We start from the raw sequence: 21,812 nt of genomic DNA, 5'->3' as shown, positions 1-21,812 counted from the left end.
ATTATGAAAAATACGGGTTTCAAGATACGAGCTAATAATACATTCCTTAAGAAGAAGTGACAATGTAAGTGGATTGCTTATGAAAAAACTAAAATCTTTATGAGTATTATGGTAAATAAGAAGTGATTCAATTGAATATATCATCTTCAATTGCTTAAAATAATATGCTAATTTTGGTGTAGAAGAAAATCATACCGCATAAGTTTTCAAAGCAACGAAAGAAGGGAAAAAGAAAACTATAATCTAAGCCTTTATTAAAATAAATATCGCAAATTGGTCCCACTTCAATGCATAAATTTTCATATTTGTTTAACAAAGTATATAATCGAACTAAAGTTATCAAGGAAAAACATATAGTTTATATACAAAAGAATAATAAAATTTAAACAACCTACATTTTAGTTTTTTTTTTTAAATAATGATTTATCTAAAATTCAGTGTATTCCCTTACCCATATAAATTAACATGTACCTTTTTTATAGCTTATATATACATATTACATTAGGGGTACTGTAGTTTTTACTTATAATTTGATATAATATTTCACAAAAAAAAAATAATAATAATAAGACAACAAGTGTTTAATAAAAATTGAAATCTCATGGACGATGGACATAAATAACCCATGCCATTTATAATGAGAAAGATTGTACTAATGATTACTCACCTGCTTAATTCTAGTTTTTATTTTTACATCAATTTACTTATTATTTACATGATTTTTTTATAAATATAAAAAATAGAATTTTATTATTTTATAACAAACCCCACACATGCAACATTATTTTGTATGTATTTCAACAAACAATAAATATGACTCACGTAAAGTCTCTTTATGTTTTCGATTGGTCAACAATTTTTTTTCTCTGGTAAGTCTTTTTAAATGAAAAGTAATATTTTATATAGTTAATATTTTCCCTTTTTAACTCTACAAATCCAATATCTAGAATGTTCCCTTCTCTCATTAACATTTATTTCTCTTTATCCATTAATTCATTCAGATAATTTACCATTCATGCATTTTGCAATTTCCTCTTCATCAAATAATTAAAATTTCAAATTATCATCTTCTTTTATATTTTAATTTTAATTTTTTTTATTATTTTCAAATAGTAATTAAAGTGGATGTTTGTTTGCTTATACATATTCTGAACGAAATTATATTGATTCAACACCACGGTTCAATATAAAATATAATTATTTTAATTAATTTAAAATATATTTTTATTTTCACATAAAAATCTATATAAAATTTAAAATGCTGAAAATTGAAAATAAAGACGGCCGCAGGTTTTTCAATTTTGAATTCAAATCAAATAGATTACATAAATATTGTTTAGGAATATTCTTAATCTTAAAATTTTCCAAAAAAAGACACGTCACCGGGAACGACGTCGGATGGGCGAAGTTGTAACCGTCGCCAGGGCAGCATTTCAGTGGTCATGGCACGTGAGGGCGCCGCGTGTCCAACTCAAACCTTGTATAAAAGATGCCCTCCAGTTGAAAAATCATTTCTCCATTTCACAACAGCATCAAAGGAAAAAAAAAGAAAAAAATAAAAGGAAAAGGAGAAAAACAAATATAGACCAAAAAAGAAAAGAAAAAACCCAAGTATTTTTTCTCTGTTTGCAGCGTCTTTTTTATAATTGAAGAAAGAAAATTTACAGTGGTTTGGAGCTTCAGTTGCTTTTCAATCATCTCAGGTGATTTCCGTTTCTGTCAAATTCAGTGATTTTCTTTTTCACATGTGTTTGTTTTCTTTGTGTATGAATGTATATGTGTGATTTGTAAATGCATGCACGTTTGAATGTGTAGCCATCAACAAGTTTTGCCCAATGCATTTGTGTGTGATTTGCTTCATGAAATGATGGGTTTTGTGGATGGTTTGTGTATAGGGTTTATTAATGTCTGATAAATTGGGTGTTGTTGACGTGAGTTCCGGTGCCGCTTCGGGAGAATCAAGGAAAGGGGTGAGTGGTGGAATGGTTGACGGTTCGGAATCCAAAACCCTAGCGGTGAATCCTGGTGATAAGGAGATTTTGAGTGATGGGGTTAGGGTTTCGGAGGAGTCTGAGGTTTCTGTCCGGGAATCAAACACCGGCGCCACAATTAGTGGGAGTGGGTGGCATGCTCCTGAATCTTGTAGCTTAAGAATCAATGGTTGGCATGATGGGAGTAGAAGCAGAGTTGTGGAAATGATGTCTCCTGGTGGCGGATGGGAATCATGGGGGGTTATGAATTTGGTTGGTAGAGTGCTGGAGGGAAGGTTTTCTATGGATGATGAGGTGGAAGATGTAAACAATCCTGAAAATGGGCCTGAGGTGAATCCGGTTGCAGATACGAAGGCGTGGCAGGGTGTGATTGGGGAGCCGACATCTAGAAATGGAATTGACATTAAAGGAACTGCAATCGACAAAGATTCGGATATGGGGAATTCCAGTTCTCCGGGTGAGAGAACTGTTTTATATGGAAACCAAGATTTAATCTCTAATGAAATGGTGCCAGATGGGAAGTTGGAAACCGAGGAAGTAAATAATGTTAAGGATGACGTATTGATACCAAAACAACGTGGAGAACATTTTATGACGGAAAAGGAAGGAGAATATTACGTGGCGGATCTAGTGTGGGGCAAGGTTAGAAGCCACCCTTGGTGGCCTGGCCAGATATTTGCACCGTCAGCTGCATCCGATAAGGCAATAAAATATTTCAAGAGAGAGAGTTATTTGATAGCGTACTTTGGGGACCAAACATTTGCATGGAATGAAGGATCAAAAATCAAACCTTTTCGGATGCATTTCTCTCAAATGGAGAAACAGAGCAATGCAGATGGATTTCGCCATGCTGTGGTTTGTGCCCTCAATGAGGTTGCTCGGCGAGTTGAGTTCGGGCTTTCATGTCCATGCTTGCCCCCACAGGTGCGTGATAAGGTAAAACTCCAAGAAGTTGCAAGTGCCGGTATCCGAGAAGAATCGAGCAGAAGAGCTGGAGGGGACAATTTATCTAGTGCAGCCTCGTTTATACCGGGAGAACTTGTGCAGTTTGTGCAATCACTGGCTGGATGTCCACAGTCCAAAACTGATGGGCTGCAGTTTGCTGTAGCAAAAGCTCAACTACTCTCCTTCAGTAGATGGAAGGGTCATTTTCAGCTCCCCGTTTTTGAAGAGAGTGGGCTGTTGGAGGATGATACTTCTGTGAAGGGGGACGGAAACGACTCGGTGGAACTGATGGAAGGCGTCCTTCCAGGTTCAGGTTCTGAGTGTGCCAATGATTTTCCATCTAAAAAGAGAAATTCAACTGCTGGAGATGGTTCTTCTCGGAAGCGTAAGCACCTATCAGGTGTTGAAGAGTTCTCAAAGATAAAAGAAAAACATGTATCTGCTTTGATGTCCACTGGCAGCACAAATTTACAGAATGATGAGAAGAAGCCCATAAGAAGGGCTCGCAGGAAGTCCATCTCAAAGAGTGGAACATTTGCTGGTGATGGTTCTGGAAAATCTCAAAGAGCGGAAATCATTCCAGCTGAGGTTCCTACTCCTGATGTAATTCTCTCAAACCTAATCGTTGCTGCAAAAAGCCCCCTGCATGGGCATGACGACATGGTTTCAGTAGTTGGCTTGCTTCGTGAATTCAGGAATTCAATTTGTCTAGAAAAATATAGTTCTGGAAACACGAAAAAGGATGCTGGAAAGCACAAGGATACACAAGCATCCAACTTGGAGACTACCAATACATTTGGATTTGAAGGTACTGAGGACTCATACTGGACAGACAGAATCATTGAAAGCCACTCTCAAGATAAGGTGTTGTTTGAACCAGGGGCCCCTAATGAGAGGGCTGCTACAGTGGAAGCCAATGCTGGTGTAGCTTTGAGCTTGCACAATAAAAAAGATGGAGATGCTGTAATTGTGGACTTGGATGCGGAAAATCCATCAGTTCAGATAAATGAAGTATCTGACGAAGATTTTCCAACTGCTTTGATTCTTAACTTTACAAATTTGGAGGCTATTCCATCCATTGTCAATCTGAACGAGATATTCAGCCATTATGGACCTTTGAAGGAGTCGGAGACTGAAATATTTAGCAAAAGCAAGCGCGCAAAGGTGATCTTCAAGAGGCGAGCAGATGCTGAAACTGCATTTAGCAGCACCGGCAAGTATAGTACTTTTGGGCCGTCGCTTGTCAGTTATCGCCTTCATTATGCCCCTTCACCTCGTAAATCTCGTGCAGCCTCAAAGAGGAACAAGAAGACGAATCTCTGAAAGTCATTGCTGTTTGAATTTGGTGAGGATTAGTAGATGTATTATATCTTTATCTCCTTATTAAAAACTCTTATAGTTCTTTGTTTAGTATATTGTTGTGAGGACTTGCGTATAGAGGAAGGCTAGCAGCTGACCTATTGTTTCATATTAGTATGTTGGGTATACAGCAGACTCAATAATCTTTATCTGACCATAAAACTAAATATGGGATATACATTGTGATTGTGGTGGATGTAACTGTAAACATCTTTTGAGGGTTACTGTGTTAAAGCTAGTCCAACTTTGAACTTTTTTACTTTGGTTTCTCAGTTTGTGTATAAATATATTCTCACCATGTGTTTTGTAGTGAGCTGAATAGGCAGGTCTGTTTAATATTTCTTTCTTGATCCGAGTTTGAATAGAGAAGCTATATTTTCAAACTTCACTTGATGTTGCTCAGAAGGAGAAAGAAAAAGAAGCAGCCTTAAGTAGATACATTCTCCAAATAAATCTCATTCTATATATATATATATATATATATATATATATTCCAATAACAAATGTATTTAGGACTATTCACCATCTTAACATTAAAAATTTATGCTCATGAGGTCTTGCTCCATTGTTGAGAGGCTACATAATGTATAGGATGATTTGAACATTGGTTTTGCTTGTTGGTGCATTGGATCATTGATCAAATACTTGATCTTGGATATGGTTAATATTAGCGGCCAGATCTTATATCAGTTAGTTTACACAATCGGTTACTATTAATTCCTTTGGCATGTATTACCTGTTAGCAATACTTGGCCTATTATGTTCTTACTTCAACCGCTGCGCGGTAATGCTGGTAGATTGTAGTGTGGTTAGTGTCTGAGAAAATACTTGGCATGGGCACTTCTTGTCATCGCGTCTGCATGAGTTGTTGTGAAGGACAAGCTGAGGCTGAGGCGGGGATTTGCTACATTATTGAATGCTTATGCTTTGTGCTCTGGATTTGTTTTTGGTGTTGCCCTTAATCTCACTGTGTCATGCAATGTTATGGTGCATTCTTTGTGATTCGTTTAGACGCTCTGGTGTTTTGGTGTGAACTATTCAGAAGTTGATATCATCAAATTTATGTATGTATATATAGTAGATGATTATTTGTAAACTTTTGCCTTGTAGTGCAGTAGAAGGAGAGTGAGGACAGGAGGAATCTGATATTTCAGAAATATAGTAAAGATTTTTGTGTAGGTTTATAACCTAGGTTTTGCTTACAAAGAATGACCATAATGACGTGATTGGTATATGGGAATTTGCGAGAAACGGCACCAGCATTCATAAACTCATTCCAAAACATGTCAAAATCATTAGCAATAACTTTTAATAAATTTTATATTTACAAGATTTTCAATCACAAAATTTATACACTATTCTAAATACATTAAATATAACGAATATCCATAGAAATATTTTAATGTGTTGGAAGTATATAATATGAATAACTCAAGTGTTGAAATATAATATAAAGCTAGTTATACATTTATATGTATTTTATCAAATATTTGCAATAAGTACATTATTGTATTTCCAATACATAAAATTTTGTTCTGTATTTTCAAGATGTAAATGATAAGTATTTATTAGATATCTAATAGGAAAACATTAAAAAATAGTATATATATTGTAAATTTATAATATTATTTTACGTTAGGAGACTTGTTTGTGTACTCGCTAAATTTCCATTACTATTTACCAAACAAAAATAAGTATTGAAAAGTCTTGATTCAATTAATTTGTTTTATTAACATGCACAATTCATGGCATTTTTAAGGGCAAAATTGTCATTTTCAAGCATGCAACTCAAGTGTGTTTTGAGCCAATCTTAAAATCTTTCATAATGGACACAGAAACATGGCCGCTAATATTTGAAAAATTATCAAGTGTTAAAACAAGGAAATTTGGCCCACCCTCATTTGATTTATCTTCCCACCCAAACACGCCCTGCTTTCCTACTTCTTTTAATTTTCAGAAAACCGCCTCTTCCGCAGTTCAAAATTATTCTTTTGCGCTCCCACTCTCTCTCTCTCTCCTCTTTTCTCCCCTCTTTCTCCACACACACACACTATCTCTATCATTGTTCACACCCTCTTGGTCGCAATTGCAAAACCAAGATCTTGTAATAAAGTACAAGAAGAAGATAGAAACCTGATTTTCCGGTTAATCGGAATAAAGAATATGGAGATGGAGGGGTCTGAGAAGATTGATCTGGAATTCGAAGCGCACGGTCTCATAGACAATATTGAATTTTCAGGTTCTTTCTTTAGTTATGTTGCTTTCCTTTTATATATGCTCGCTTATATACAAATCTCTCTCGGATTGTTTCGGAATTTGTCCGTGTGTATCTCAGTGTACTGATCCGTAGATTAAATCCGATGTATGTGCAGTTACATTTTTTATTTTTATGTTTTGATGCCAGAGCTCGAAATGAAATCGGGTTTCGACTCAATTTTTATTTTGGAGATGGTATAAATCTTGAATTTCAAGCGAAAGTTCTCATGACTGCCAATAAATATTGATCTATTTTTTCATTCTTAGGGCATAGAGCTTTCCTGTCAAAATTAAATCACACTCAGCAATTATTAAAGAAATCGAATGAAATTACAATATTTTAGGGGATAAGTGGTCATCTCACTAGTGTGCTTAAGGCACATACCATATCCCGTATAGCATGGAGTTTGTGTCTAGAAATTTTTCTTGAATTATTTTCAGGAAATCAAATCATTTCAATACTTAATTTTTTGGCAGGAGTTATGAGTGCTGAAAAAGAAGTTGATACTAGTCTCAATAATGACCATTTGCCTCAACTGCATGAATCAACTGAACCTCAACTGAACCAAAGAAATGGAAGGTATAATTTGCGTAAAAGTCTAGCCTGGGACAGTGCCTTCTTCACAAGTGCAGGTATTCTGTGAATTAAGTGCCCCTGCATTCTGATTTCACAGGGAATTCAATTTCTTCAGCTAATTATTTGGTCTTATGTTAGGAGTACTAGATCCAGAAGAATTATCAAGCATGATTACAGGAGCAGATAAGGGTGAAAAGCGATTGTTACCTGGAATTCAAGAAGACGTTTCAGCGTCGACTGAGTCTATCTCCACTTTCCAAAGTGATAATTTGACTATTGAAACTCTTGAGGATGACTTGTTTGTAGACATTAGAGCTTCCATCCAAAGATCCAGTAAAAGGACATCGAATTTGACGAAATCAAGCAGTACAGCGGCAGCATTGGAGGTAGATAATGCAGCCATTTCATGTAAGTAAGCAGTTTTATCTCTTTAGATATATAATTATTTCTATTGGTATTTGGTAAGGATGTTTCTTTCTGTTGCTCCTCTTGTATGATTAGGATATTACTTTCTGATTTGCCTGGTGATTAGGATATTGCTGTTTTTTATATCAGTCCCTCCTGGCATTTTTGTGTGAAAAACTAAACATGACGCAGTGCTAGATGCCATCTAACATTAGTCTTCTTAAATACAAGGGGAAAGAATGCATTGCTGAAAACTAATGAAGTAGCATGTGCATATCTTCAAGTTTAAGAACTCATGTATGTTTAAAGCATTTGGATTTAAGTATTTAACATGAAGCTTGAGTTCCCACTCAATATCTATTTTTCTTATCATGGTTTTATCTGGAAAAAATTGCTTGGACCTCTCTGTAGTAACCAGTTGTATTTTGCTTGTTCATGTTTTAGAGACCAAGGTTTTTGTCTTCTTAGATTGCTTGTCAAATTATTCTTGAACTAATAATATTCTTATACAGCTCTGAAGAAGGAAGACTTTGTTTCTCAAAATAAGGTAAGCTTGACAACTCTGAAAAGTGAGTACCGCAAATTGATTGTTGGACCAATTTTGGTGGTCTTTTGATGCTTACTGAGTACTGACTGTAATAAGATCCTGCAGAATCCAAAACCAGGTTCCAGGAAAACCACTGGCCTGCAGACTGTTAGGATCTCCAAATGTCAGCCAAAACAAAATAGTGGGAAGATAGGATCAGGGAAAGCAATCAAGCAGGATTCTGGTCATTCACAGGTGAGACAAGCTGGTTGTTGCCTGGAAACCTCCTCCCTGTTTTACATTGTGGATAAAGATGGGATTTCTCACACCACCACTTCACTGTCCTATCATTCGCTAACTAATATGGAGGGCATTGCCCACTTAAATCAGTCTGTTCCTTGTTTGTCTTTCTTTCTTTATAGTGCATGTAAGAATTTTTTTTCTGTCTGTATATTTTTAGATTATGCAAAAATGTCACACAAGGCTTCTCTGAAAATTGCATTAACTGATCTTTTATGGTTATTTTAAGTTTGGTTAATTATGACTTTGCATCTTCCGAGTTCCATGTTTTGTAGTATGCATAAACAGTCTGGACCCTACTGCCTATCATATTAAACTAGTAAGTGTGGCACATTCTACGTATGTGCATAATTTTTATAAAATATTTGATAAAATTATATTAAGTTAAAAATTTACCTAATATATATATAAGATAAAAATGAATGAGAAAAAAAAGCTACCAAAAGGTAGTTATTTATAATCATGATGAATGGGGAAGTTAACAAAAATTATTTAATTTAAAAAAAATAAAGAATTAACATACTAATGAATTGAAGATACGAGTAGAGTGCTCTTCAATTATATATTGTATAGATATAGAAAATCAAATCTTATTGGTATTATTCATTTAGAAATTAACTTCTTTGGTTAAAAAACTCTCTTATGCTTTTTCTCTTCCCTGTTTCTCAAGAAAAAAATTGCATTTGTTAATGTATAAATGTAACTAGTTTTTATAGGTATGGGATTTGTGATTATCATATATGACTGACACCTGCCACATTGTTGTAGATAATGTCTATCGCTAAGACTGGTGAGACAAATTTATTTCCTAAACCACCCAAGACAATCAATAGCTTCATCCCGACTTCAACAACAACAAAGCGGGATTCGGTGGGAGCTGGTCGTCTTAAATCTGAACCTGGAAGCTTAAAACCTGGTGCTTCTAGTTAACTTTTCAAAACTTTATTTTTCCATCATGAAATTAAATTTTAACAGTGTCTACTGCTGTTATTAACTTGACAGGAATTGCTTCCGGTAAAGGGTCTCAGCCACCAAAAGTATCTGTGGTAAGTGGTGCTAGAAGGGTGTTGCCAAAACCTGCAGTAACATCAAAGTCTTCTTTGTTGGCTGCTTCAACTACAAGTAGGGTACATCCTGCAAGGTCCTCTGCCTCAAGTGACGGCGCTAGTAGTATGTCTTCTGGAACACCTGCTAAATCTTCTGCATTGACACCAAGAAGAAATACAAGCAAAAGTGGCAGTGTTGGTACTGGTCCGTCTGGTCCCATTCCTAAAACTCCATCCAGAGCTCTGCTTAAGAATAAACCAGCACCATCTAAGCTATCAGCTTATCTGATGTCTTCTAAAATCTCCTCAAGTGTCTCACCAGCTAGTTCAATCAGTGAGTGGTCTTCAGCATCATCATCATCATCTTCAATGGTCAACCAGAGATCCAATAACTCGAGAACAAGTCTAGATACCAGCTCTTGTAGGTCTGTAGATGGTGATATCATTCTTCTGGATTCAAGTAATGAGCCAGCCGATCAAACTGCTGATATACATGGAAATCAAGAAGTTACTTTAACAAGCAACATTTCAAAAAAATCCTCTACACAGACTGGCACCGGTCAGGCTCTCACGAAACCATCAGGATTACGAATGCCATCCCCCAAAATTGGGTTCTTCGATGGGGTTAGTTTTTGGTCTTTCTTATTTCTTCAGTATTAAAGTTTCTGAAATGTAGTTATGCATGAAAAATTGTGAATTTATTCGATAGAGGTGCATTTTAGATAACTAATCACAGTTGCTGCTCATGTGAAGGAATTTGCACAAGATGTTCTAATTTCACTATGTAATGTTTAGGAAATGCTTTTTTAAGGTTACAAGTTCTGCTATACATCTAAAATAATCTGTTTGCAGGCTAAGTCATCAGCTCGCACCCCTAATGGGCATCAGCAGTCTCAGGCTGGCTTACACGCTGTGTTTCCCAAGAATGGAGCTGCTACCTGCACCCCAATTCGAAGCTCAAACAGCAAACTGAAGAGTGCTAAGGTTCCAATGACTAGAACTTCAACTTCTTTCGGAAGCACACAGGACAGTTCTCCGAAGGCCACATCTCCTACATCCTTTCAAGAAAAACCACATGTTTTGGTAAATACTTCTAGTATGAAAATGGATGTAAAAGATTCTTTCAGTGCGATTGGTGAAAATTTTCAGACGGCAGAGGAAGTTCAGGCTGAAGATGGAGCTAAGCAAGTGGTAGGTGAAGGTATGGGTGCCACTATTAAGGAGAATGTAGCTGACTTGAATATGCATAAAAGTAGGGTCACTGGGGATATCAAGACTGCTTATGTTGAAGAGATTGTCGCTTCAGGTTCACAACATACTGAATGGATAGAAGATCTACTGATTAACCAGAATCATCTTAAGAAAAATTCTGATCCAATTTGCGAAGATACTGACAAGGAAAATTGTCATGTTAAATATCCAGGGGAAGAAATGACAGGAGACAACAAAGATGCATATCACATTGTCCATGAGTTGATAAATCAAATTCTAAGTAGTACAACAGAATCTGCACTCCCTTTTCCTACAACTGCATCTGAGTCTGCAGCCTGCAGAGCCCCTTTGGCTCTCAAGAATGTTTTCTGCAGTAGTGAAGGCATTGATATGCCAAAGGAGTTGGCTACACAGGTAGCTGTTGCAGATAAGACAGGTTTTATAGTGCCTTCCTCTGAGCAGAAAGAGAATAGCTAAAACCCCTGTCCGTTGGGCTTGTTTCCAGGGTACACAACTCATGCAGATCAATTAGGTTTGGTTATGGGAATCTCACATGCAATATGTGAACTTTTTCTGGCCCGCAGCCCTCAATCCCTCAAAGAGAAAAAGGGCAGACGAAATAAGATGGAATCCCATATAGAGGAATTGCATCTAGATGTTCTTATATTGTTGGTCTCTTTGCGTACTTAAGTTATAGCTGTAGATTCAGAGTTGATACTGTCTTGTTATTCCCGTGAGAAGCCACTTTAAGCAAGCTATTAATTCAACTTTTGTGGGCCTTTGATGTAAGGTGACTACAAGTGGGGGATGTCTCTTGGCTACTTTGTAGTGATGCGTCATTATTTTAGTTCGTTGGTCATGCTAGGAGCACTGCTTCGGATAATGTGTGATTGTACGCCCACTCCCAGCATTTTTACTTAACAAAGTCTAGTGTAAAGGTTACCCTTTTGGCTTCTCATCGTTCTCCGTATATGCAATAAATGGATTGAACCCTATACAGCTGCGAAACTGCCCCATTTGAGGGTTTGAAATTATAGATGCTTTGGATATCATACAGGGTACACGTGTAAATTCAAAGAATTATACAAATTTAGTAAATAGTTTGTCTATGATTTTGATAAAAATTATCGACATGTTTAAAATTTTTATTTTTAGAAATTAAAGTACGATAAAAAACATTCAACGGTTTGATATGGGCTTGCTACTGTCCGCCCGTTTTTAGAATTGTGCTTTATTCCGGACCTTTTGATATTGGGCTACTAAGATATTATTGTCTGACCCATCTTTCGATCGCCCGTTGCGGAAGCGCCATTTTAATAGGCTCATTATGTCCGGCCCGTTCTTGGGTCAAAATGATCGGGCCCATTTTAATAATGGGCGAAGTTGATGAGAACCATTTTAATAATGGGCCAAATTGGGCTATCAGGCCATTTTTAATAATGGGCCAAAACGATCGGGCCCATTTTCATAACAAGTCAAAACGATTGGGACCATTTTAATAATAGGTCAAATTGATCGGGCCCCTTTTAATAATGGGCCAAATTGATGAGAAACATTTTAATAATGGGCCACATTGGGCGGTCAGGCCCATTTTAATAATGGGCCAAAACAATCGGCACCATTTTAATAATGGGTCAAATTGATCGGGCCCATATTATTAATGGGCCGGCCCTTTTAATAATGGGCCAAAATGGTCGAGCCCTGTCGGGCCCATCTTAATAATGGGCCAAGTTGTTGAGGCCTATTTTAATAATGGGCCAAGCTGATGATGCCTATTTTAATAATGGGCCAAGTTGGTGACGCCTATTTTAATAATGGGCCAAGTTGATGAGGCCTATTTTAATACTGGACCAACTTGATCAAGCCCATTTTTACTGGACGGTGACGGTTCCGGCCCATTATTAAATTCGGCCGTTGCGGTCTCGACCTTTATTACTCTACCATTAATGTCTGGCCCATTTTATCACTGGCCCATTGCATCAGCGTCCGTTCGCTATTAGCTCAATACTATCCGGTCCGTTTTACACTGGGCTTCGTCCGGCCCGTTCAGAATTGTGCCAATGCTGTCAGGCTTTTTCTACTGGACCGTTATGATCCGGCCCATTTTGGAATAGGCCATAGAGGATCGGCCCGTTATTTAATTCGGCCATTACGTTTTTCCCCGGCCCATTTTCCAAATGGCCCGTAGAGCCAACATCCATTTGTTATTGGCTCATTACTTTCCGGTCCGTTTTAAAGTTACGAACGCTTCTGCACTAAAACCGTCAGAACTGATACCATCACATCCCTTTCAACAAGACAATCCAGTATGTCTAAATATCAATGCTTCGCGTCTGAGTCTCAGTTGTATGGGCCGAATCCCAGAGAAACTTCATACAATCCGAAACTCTTTCTAACATCAACATTTCACCTTGAAGCAAATACCACATCAAAACTCCCTCTTGGGTTTGCTCATGAGCACGGGAATGTAAGAGAACGTCGATTAAGTCCCGACATCCAAAAACAAGAAAAACAATAATATGATGTTAACAGCAGTCTAGAATACTATACTACGTTTCAGGAAAGAGAGGAGATAGTTCACGAAATCAACTCAAATGTTTTAACCATTCATCAAAACTTAAGTGGCACTCATCAGGAAAAATGACTAAGATCTAGGTTTTTCCTTTTTCTCCTTGAAGAGGGCAAGCAGCGAAACACCAGACACTTTCACCACCTTAAATCTAACACCAGGAATATCTCCAACAGCGTGTCCCTTACGTCCAAATCCAGCAATCAACACTTCATCCTGCACAAAAGGACATTGCCAGTTTGGTAGTAAGGAAAATTTACAAAGAACAGAATAAATGCGCACGAACACACATAAAAAGGATGTAATCAGAAGAAATCATGACATCCAAACTGATGATGTTAACTCACGTTTTCTTCAATGTAGTTTAGACAACCATCATTAGGAACAAAAGCAGCAATCTTCTTTCCATTCTTAATGAGCTGAACCCTAGCACACTTACGGATAGCAGAGTTTGGCTGCTTAGCTTCAATACCTCTGCAAATGTCAGAAGAAATATGCTAGTTCAGTTTAACGGAAAAACACGCATAGACTAATTATGAACTAGAAGACATAGGGTATCTCACATTTTCTCAAGCACAATGCCCTTAGCATGAGATGATCCAGCAAATGGTTTCTTCCATTCATTCCCAAGGTGAGATTTCTTGTATGCCTTGTCAGCCCACCTTTGCCTTCTGCGGTGGGACTTGAGCTTGCGCCCAGCTCCCATACCACGTGTCTTCCTGCAAAACAGTAAACAAAAAATGTGAATCCCATCAACGATAATTAATGTACTTATGAATTTCGAAGTCAACTTCTTTTTGCAGGAGGCAGCATGAGTGAATGGTCCTGCAGAATAATTTTGGAGGCAGTCTAACAATGACATCCTGGGTCTCCGTTATCACTTACATCCGCTCTTATAAACTCTAGAAAACCATGGTCTAACACTAAATTCTACATTTATGGTTATCAAATGATCCACATCCAACGTAACTCAATCACCATCCAAATAAAAACTTGTACATTTCATGCATATTGGCTTTGATGCAAGATCAACCATCCCAACTTCGCAACACCACACAGAAAAAACTGGCCAATTCCAAGAGTTCAAGTCAGAGGAAGTGAATCAACTACTTTTAATAAAACCTATACACAAATCATCCTAGAAATTTCTCTTTTTACTACCAGCTTTTCCAAGATGAGATTCATCAACGTCAGGCTCCTCAAACTTCAGAGATCTAGCGACATTTATACAAGAACAATTTTTCCAAAAAGAAAGGGAACGAAGTTTCCTAATAGAACATATAATTCGAACCATCCGCACTCGTCACCATGATTCACTGTCTAACCGCGAGATTGAATTTTAAAACCAGTACGAAGTGAAGTACACAATGAATTCCAGAAGAGAGAAACTTAAATGAATAAACAATTATCCGGTATTAATTCTCATCACGCATATTCTTCCATATAAATATCCACAAGAGCAGAGCACTCCGATTCGAAAGCTCAGTATAAAGTAGCTAAATTCCTAACACAAGTTCAATAATCACAGGCAGCCATGACCATAAACCAGACAGTCTATGTTAACGAAAAATTTCCGGTGAAAAGGTGAGATTGAGGCGACACGTAAAGAAAGAAACGATAAAGAAGATGCATATACATACCCCATGGCTGCTGAGTCGAGAGAACGTAGGAGCGGAGAATCGGCTTCGACAGGAGTGAACGCTGAGGGCTGTGTAAAACCCTAATTTCTGAATCAACTACAAAGTTAAAAGGGCTTCGCCTTTTATTTTGGGCCTAAGCCCATAATGAGGGAACTAGTTGTAACTATCAGTGGATCTCTCATTCATGTAGCCAGGCCCAAATTCAATTGCAATACCTAATACCAAGGAATCTTGAATTCGACCGACATCTTATTTTTGTGAAAAATAAGTCACAGTTTTTAATTCCAGAAATCAAATATTATCGTGTGTAGACATATATATATATATATAATTAAATTATTCCTATTCTTTTTTTTTGTATCTAAAAACTATTCATTTTCACTTTTAAAAAATTACACACTTAGTCACTATAAATACAAATACAAGCAAACACGTTTAATTACTTGTAATTTACTAATAATGTTGTCAGACTCAGTTAACTCAATAAAAATTCTTCGTCGAATACTCAGTTAATTATACTCCAAGTATTACATCTCTGCCCAATTTATGTTGCATACCAACCATAATAGTAATTCTCAACAAAGAGTTCCAAAGCATTGGAGTCTGCTGAAATATGAACTGATTTTTTTCACCAAGTGGTAATTTCCTGGAACCAACAGGCCAAGTAAAACAGATGACATAAAATTCAAAGGATTACTGGTCCAAATATAGTAACTTTTACATCTGATTGCAACTGAAAAATATGAGCCGCCACCAAAAAGGCTACAAGAGAAGGAGAATTACTGGAAATTTTCACCAAGAAACGACCAGCACAACAATGGTAGGATAAGCAAAAGGGTAGAATTCATAAAAAGTTGAACAATAACTATACAGAGTTACTTAAAGCTTTCTTCCATCAGTCTCCGCCCTGTTATCATGCTGAAGATGCCTGGAAAGACGCTAGTAATCAGGGTAACAATTACTGGCAACTCAATATATGAGGACTAAGACTAAAGCTGCCCAGAAGGAAATGAAAACCTGAAGAGTTTTATGTCTATTTCTGCCCTTTCTTCAACAGCACACCAATCTTCTTCAGCATGTTGCTGTTTTTCTTCTTAGGCGACTCATCATCCGTATCTTCAGAATACGGAGAACTCAACTTCCCACCGATCGTATGGTAGTCTAAAGAGCCTGTCCTCTCTACATACTTCCCATTATTTCCAGTAGATAGCATTGCAGCAGCTGCCTCAGCAGCCTTTCTCCACTGATCTGATTGCACTTTCAATCTTCTTAATTCGGCTTCCATCTCATTGTTAGCAGCTTGGGCCGCATCAAGTTGCTCAGTAACCCGTGCAGCTTTTCGACAACTTTTATCTGCTTCCTCAGTCAGATAACCGAGCTTCATCAGGGCCTCCCGTTCCGCTGCTTTGGCTGTCTCTGCCAGAGCAAGAGCCTCATCACTTGCTCTGCTTCTCTCTATTTCCCGCTTCATGATTTCGGATTTCAGCTGCTCGTTTTCTTCTGTGATGCTTTGCAACTGTGTCTCCTTCTCCAATAAGCTCGCCTTCAGATCTTCTAAAATGGATTCCGATGTCTCTAACTCCATCTCAAGTTCAGTTTCTCTTTCAGCTAGCTGCTTGTTTTTCTCACACGAAATAGTTTGCAGTGCATTTTCTTTTTCGATCAATTTTGTCTTCAATTCCTCGACTTCAGCGCTGTATTCTTTCACATTTGCCTCCAATTCAGCTTCTCTCTGGCATGATTCTGATTTTGCATGCTCCACCTTTTCATATGCATTTCGAATCTGCAAGGTGCTCTCAAGGGATTGGTCCTGATACCTTCTTTCAGCAGCCTCGAGTGCATCCCTTAATTGACTTGATTCTTTTTTCAAATTATTAAGCTCAGCTTTCAACTTTTCTGATTGATCAGATTCTCCACTTTCACATAAGGCCTTAATATCATCAGGAGGATTTGCTATGATCTTGCGGCTTTTAGCAAGATCATCCTGGAGGTTACAGACAAGTTCCTCCAATGAATTCACTCTATTCTTTGACTGCTCCAACTCCGCTAGCAAAGATTTATAGGATTCCAAGGTGTTAGCATGTTCTGACTTCAGGGTTTCCTCAGTAGTCTTCACAACCTCCAATAGCATTTGAGCTCTACCGAATTCTTCTAGGGCCAGATCTTCAGATTCTCTGCTATCATTTAACTGGTTCTTCAATTTCTCGACCAGTCCAAGAGTTTCAGTAAGTTCAACCCTCAAGCTCTGAATCTCAGTATGAGCTGACTCGGCATGCTTAGCTTGGGAAGCTTCAGATTCGCAAACTCTGTCTAACTGAATCTTGAGCCTCTGTATCTCATTAAGTGCAGAAGCCAAGGCAGCACAATCCATCGAGTGCTGCTTCTGTACAGCTTCCAGTTCAGACTGCCATACTCTATCTCGATCCTGAGATATCTTACGTAACTCTTGGACTCGAGCTTCCTCAGAATCAGAAAGTTCCTTCAGTTGCTTCTGAGTCTCCCCAACTTTAGCCGACATGGCTGCAAGCTGTTTCTTAGTTTCTTCCACCTCCTGCTGAGCCCTCCTCTTGCATGATTCAGATGAACTCAGCTGGTCCTTTGCCTTCTTCAGTTCCTCTTGGAGCTGGACCAGCTGAGGTTCCAATTCAGACGCTCTGTTTGGTCTTTTTTTCTGTGATAAGAACAGCACTTTTCAGTTGGACACACTACATTTAGCAAATACAGATCATGAAGAGACACATTAGAATAAAAAAACCAACACAATAACTGGACTATGAAGACAAACTGTGAATGACAGTACACTTAATAATACATTAAAGCAATGCACTCCAAGTGTTTCTAACCACAAGGATGCTGCATAACCTAAGAAAGACAAGGCCCTGTACATATTAACACTTGTATCAGATCTATAGATATCTACTTAAAATGAGTCCCGTCTAAAGGATTACCGACATATATACCTCAATTGCTGGACTTCGTGGAGACCGACGGTCAACAATTTTAGGACTTTTGTCTTTCAGTGTCTTACTAACTGGACTTGGAGATGTCATAGAATCAGAATCTGACCCCAGAGTTTTGAGCTTCCCGCCTGTACGAGTTGTTGCAGGAGAGAATTTCTGAGGCACATCAAGAGAACCAGGTCTGCACTCAAAAACACATAGAAAACAATCAAAAGCTTCAACCAGTCTCCTTTTTCTTTTTCTCTTTTAGAGAAAAGAGATCGTTAAGTGATATTGACACATGTCACTACATTGTGCAACACCAAATGGCAGTTAGTTATTTAGATAACAAGCCCATATATCATATTCTTAATCATCAGAATCACCTCGTAAAGTACATACTTTGCACAGTTCAGACAGGAACATGTAAAATGCAACCAACATAGCAATTTTAGAGGAAGATAGAAGGTAAGAAAATACAACTTAAAATTCATGGCATTTGGAAAAGACTGACAACATGAGAAACAGAAAAAGGTAAATTGGCTTAATAATAGGACTTCCAATTACCTTGATTTAGGGGTCTGCATATTTTATTGTCTGCGTGACGAAGATGCAGCGAACTAGATGTCCTGAGCACACGTGACCCACAACCCTGCAATATTTACGAAATTCTACTAAGAGAGAAATTTGTTTTATGGCTATACAAAAATGGTTAATAAAACTTTAAAGGAGGAAATCCACCCTCTAATCCATACTCTATTTGCAAACCAAACCAGGGAAAGAAAGAAGCAACGTTATCCCTTCAAAGGGAAACTAGAGAAACAACCTCCACTTCCAACAACCAAACCCACAGCAGAAGGCAAAAGTTGAAAATGGAGAAAAGAAAATGAGACAAAATGAAGTAGCTATCCAGAGAGAAACAAATATCAACTCTCATACTTTCACATTCTTTTTCTTCCACTTTACTCAAGAACTTGCACTGTTTAGGAATAATAACATTGAGACCATATTATAAAGACAAACACAATACAACCCTCAATTCAGCAGATCTTCCAATTTGAGAATACCACCATTCACCACATGCATTAATCGTGAAAGGCACCATTTAACAACTCTTTGACGTACATTCATAAATTTCAAGAATGGTAATTAATAATACAAAAGTTGCTCAGAGAATAGGAATCCAAAGAAGAGAATAATATCAGAAATGGGACCGAATGCGCTTTGTTCTTTATGAATTCCATTATAAAATTCGACACTCTCAACCTCAGTCTAAGAATTTACTTTAGTAAACGAAAACACTAGACAAACAAACAACACAGCAAACGGATCTCAGTAGACCATAATAGCACATTATGAGAGACGGACAGACAGAAAAATCGATGTTTAAACTGCTGCAACAATTTGATAATGAGGCATCATTAGCCAAAAACTGATATTTAAAAGAATCACCATTTTTCCAGGAAATTGTATAACAAATCACATTAGAAATAAATGTAAGCTCATACGGTTTAGATCTAGAGAAGCACATAGTTTCTTTGTAATTTTTCCACCATACAAAAAGCTCTGCAAGGAACACGCAGATACACACACACACACCCTAAACAAGAAAAGAAAAACTCGCGTCGCATGTAAGACTCAAGACCAACCCACATTGCAGAACAAACAACAGAAAGTTCGCCAAAATAAATAAATCTGCTACTACAAATAATTTAAAACGCAGAACACCCACAACTGAAAGAGGAGTCCTCGCGAGAACACAAACAAAACATCTCTTGACAAAGCAGCAGATTTACCACGTAGAAGTTTGAAGCTTTTCTCTATTTTTTTTTTTCCAGAGAAAAATAGCAGCTGAGTTGTTAGTGTTGTTGGTGTCGCACAATTTTCCAGAAAATGGTGAGAGAAAGTAGAAAACCCTACAGAAAATGAAGAATCAGGAGCAGAGAGATAATGTGTGGAGTGAAGAGCTCGAGATAGAAAGGTGGGTTCGTAAGCTGCTGCTGCTGCTCTGATGCTGTTGCTGTTCCCAAGTCAGTCCCAATCTCTCTTCCCTTTGTTTTTTCGTCAGAAGCAAAATTTAGAGAGGGAAGGAGAGGAGGGAGACTAAGGGCGCGTTTGGTGCAAAAGAAATTTGCATGAAAAAGAAAAGTAACCAGGTAAGGAAATGTATAAATCCTAAGCTAGAAAATAATAATAATTCTCTGCATAATTGGTTGGATATTTTGGATCCGGATAAACAATTTTTACAATTTTTTTTAAAAATTCTCATTTTCATATTTATCAATTGCAATTATTCCATTTGTTGGGTTTTCCATATTTATAATTTGAACTTTTCAAGACATTCTTGAATAAAACTTCATTTATTAAAATAAACAAACTCTTTAATGTTCATTCTTTATTATATAACATTATAAATTTTCAATCACTGCTTTTAACGAACGATAATATAAAAATATGCATAATTTTTTAATAATTATTTAAAACTAATTATTGTGGTCTATAAGTTAAAGTCGAATGTTATCACACCCACAATATAAGTTTGAACCATTGTCAAAGTATTTGATGGGATTAAGCATACATTATGATTTGTATGTTGATTCTCACATAGTGCGAAACTTTAATTTTAAAAAATAACGAATCAATTATAGAGCTTCTAACTCTGGATTGTACATATGATACATATACGATCCTCCATGGATTGTACATCGAGTGGGTACATTACCACTAGCTTTAATAAAATGATAGCTTATTCATCAAACATTTTGTGGGTTTTGATTCCAGAGTTGGAAGTTCCAAACAGGCCTAAAACTCCTCAATCACGCGCCTTAAATTGGAGTTTGAATAATTTTGGTTTGAAGAAAAGAAAGAAACAGAGAGTAGGGGAGGAGGTGGTGGGGTTGGTCAGTCAGTGAACACTCAATCTCAATCATCATTCATCACCTCACACTCACTGCTCCCATCAAATTTCCAAGATCAATAATCCAACAATATATATATATATATGAAAGAAACAATTATTATTTTTTAATTTAGATTAATGATTTGTTTATACGATCCAATTCAACAGATGAAAAGTGTGAATAATTTATGTAATAATATTGACGTTTTTAAAAGATTTATGTGTAATTTTTTTTAAAATATAAATAATTTTGATATTTTCAATAAAAGAATGTAATTATTAAAAAGACATGAATAACAGTGATAAGAAAAATAGTAATAAAAAAGAAGAAGACAACATGCATTTGCCTGTACACTTTGGCTTTTTTAATACATCTCATCTCACTCTCTTTCCCGTTGGGACGAATAAAAATTGGGGTATATTACAAAGATTCTTTTTTAAATTTAATTTTTCAAATAATAAGAAAATATTTATAATTATTTCAAATTTCAAGAAAAGTTGTTGTAATTTACCCTGAATTCAAAAATCTTAAGATAAAAGTATATTTATTTTTGCAATTTAATATATGAATACAATGATTCTGATGAGTGAAACTAGCAAGGCCATTATCAATCTATTGTATTTCTCTCTTTCTAACAAAAGTTGATTCTTTTTTTATTTGAGGTTTATGTAATATCATCACGTTAAATGTGTGCAGTGTTGAATGTCGTTCTCACTCCTATTCCTTGTCATCCAATCACTCCTTGTATTCAAAAGTACTTGAAATACCTATTATGGCCTCATAATTTATTATCTTTTAATGTATTTTCTGATTCAAAATTATTAATGCAACTATATATTTTGAAAATTTAGTTTTCACTATTTTTGTAAATAGTAATATATATATATATATATATTAAAAAAAAAACAGTACAGAAGTACAAGAGTGAATGTGATGGAAATAAATTATGTAAGGCATTATTTATGATCCGGTTTTCATGTTCCATTAATACATTTCTTCTATCATCATCAGCCATTTAAGGTATGCTTTCTTACATCTTTGTCTTTCCTTTTTTGGTTCAATCATCAATACACCAACTACCAATTCTCAAGCAGTTGCAACTTCTAAATAGTTCCCATATTTTACTATAAATTAATATTATGAATTT

General features: G+C 36.6%; 4 protein-coding genes across 8 annotated transcripts; 2 read left to right on the top strand and 2 right to left on the bottom strand.

Moving 5' to 3' along the window:
• Nucleotides 1-1,504: 1,504 nt before the first annotated feature.
• On the top strand, nucleotides 1,505-4,554 carry LOC105161407 (PWWP domain-containing protein 5). Its single transcript, XM_011079080.3, has 2 exons — nucleotides 1,505-1,703; nucleotides 1,896-4,554. Exon 2 carries the CDS (start codon nucleotides 1,905-1,907, stop codon nucleotides 4,257-4,259), a length of 2,355 nt encoding a protein of 784 aa, XP_011077382.1. The 5' UTR covers nucleotides 1,505-1,703; nucleotides 1,896-1,904; the 3' UTR covers nucleotides 4,260-4,554.
• Nucleotides 4,555-6,222: 1,668 nt separating this feature from the next.
• On the top strand, nucleotides 6,223-11,612 carry LOC105161406 (uncharacterized). The gene is made up of 8 exons (XM_011079079.3): nucleotides 6,223-6,534; nucleotides 7,029-7,184; nucleotides 7,267-7,536; nucleotides 8,046-8,080; nucleotides 8,186-8,314; nucleotides 9,128-9,275; nucleotides 9,362-10,029; nucleotides 10,258-11,612. Exons 1-8 carry the CDS (start codon nucleotides 6,459-6,461, stop codon nucleotides 11,092-11,094), a joined length of 2,319 nt encoding a protein of 772 aa, XP_011077381.1. The 5' UTR covers nucleotides 6,223-6,458; the 3' UTR covers nucleotides 11,095-11,612.
• A 1,473-nt stretch (nucleotides 11,613-13,085) lies between these two features.
• LOC105161405 (small ribosomal subunit protein uS12) lies at nucleotides 13,086-14,982 on the bottom strand. Its single transcript, XM_011079078.3, has 4 exons — nucleotides 14,827-14,982; nucleotides 13,750-13,905; nucleotides 13,534-13,660; nucleotides 13,086-13,402 (listed from the first exon to the last, which is right to left on the bottom strand). The coding sequence occupies exons 1-4, from the start codon at nucleotides 14,829-14,831 to the stop codon at nucleotides 13,262-13,264; spliced, it is 429 nt and encodes a 142-aa protein (XP_011077380.1). The 5' UTR covers nucleotides 14,832-14,982; the 3' UTR covers nucleotides 13,086-13,261.
• Nucleotides 14,983-15,484: 502 nt separating this feature from the next.
• On the bottom strand, nucleotides 15,485-19,897 carry LOC105161404 (interactor of constitutive active ROPs 2, chloroplastic). 5 transcript variants are annotated; one of them, XM_011079077.3, is made up of 5 exons: nucleotides 19,562-19,897; nucleotides 18,333-18,417; nucleotides 17,787-17,967; nucleotides 15,844-17,497; nucleotides 15,485-15,754 (listed from the first exon to the last, which is right to left on the bottom strand). In XM_011079077.3, the coding sequence occupies exons 2-4, from the start codon at nucleotides 18,350-18,352 to the stop codon at nucleotides 15,860-15,862; spliced, it is 1,839 nt and encodes a 612-aa protein (XP_011077379.1). In that variant the 5' UTR covers nucleotides 18,353-18,417; nucleotides 19,562-19,897; the 3' UTR covers nucleotides 15,485-15,754; nucleotides 15,844-15,859. The 5 variants fall into 5 exon arrangements, with proteins under 5 accessions (XP_011077379.1, XP_011077376.1, XP_088737003.1 ...); XM_011079074.3 differs by having other exon boundaries at nucleotides 15,485-17,497; nucleotides 19,498-19,896; XM_088880877.1 differs by having other exon boundaries at nucleotides 15,485-17,497; nucleotides 19,562-19,896.
• Nucleotides 19,898-21,812: the final 1,915 nt, after the last annotated feature.

This window comes from Sesamum indicum, linkage group LG5, assembly GCF_026168435.1.
Source record: "Sesamum indicum cultivar Baizhima isolate 11 linkage group LG5, ASM2616843v1, whole genome shotgun sequence".
Classification (NCBI taxonomy): domain Eukaryota; kingdom Viridiplantae; phylum Streptophyta; class Magnoliopsida; order Lamiales; family Pedaliaceae; genus Sesamum; species Sesamum indicum.
Note: the sequence above shows the minus strand (reverse complement) of the source record. Positions and strands in the feature narration are given on the sequence as shown.

Coding starts and splice junctions, on each gene's coding strand:
- LOC105161407 (XM_011079080.3), top strand. CDS start 1,905: ATGTCTGATAAATTGGGTGTTGTTGACGTGAGTTCCGGTGCCGCTTCG.
- LOC105161406 (XM_011079079.3), top strand. CDS start 6,459: ATGGAGATGGAGGGGTCTGAGAAGATTGATCTGGAATTCGAAGCGCAC. Junction 6,535..7,028: donor AGACAATATTGAATTTTCAG/GTTCTTTCTTTA, acceptor ATTTTTTGGCAG/GAGTTATGAGTGCTGAAAAA. Junction 7,185..7,266: donor TGCCTTCTTCACAAGTGCAG/GTATTCTGTGAA, acceptor GTCTTATGTTAG/GAGTACTAGATCCAGAAGAA.
- LOC105161405 (XM_011079078.3), bottom strand. Junction 13,661..13,749: donor GGCATTGTGCTTGAGAAAAT/GTGAGATACCCT, acceptor TGACATTTGCAG/AGGTATTGAAGCTAAGCAGC. Junction 13,403..13,533: donor TAAACTACATTGAAGAAAAC/GTGAGTTAACAT, acceptor CCTTTTGTGCAG/GATGAAGTGTTGATTGCTGG.
- LOC105161404 (XM_011079077.3), bottom strand. CDS start 18,352: ATGCAGACCCCTAAATCAAG. Junction 17,968..18,332: donor ATGCAGACCCCTAAATCAAG/GTAATTGGAAGT, acceptor TTTTGAGTGCAG/ACCTGGTTCTCTTGATGTGC. Junction 17,498..17,786: donor CACGAAGTCCAGCAATTGAG/GTATATATGTCG, acceptor TTCTTATCACAG/AAAAAAAGACCAAACAGAGC.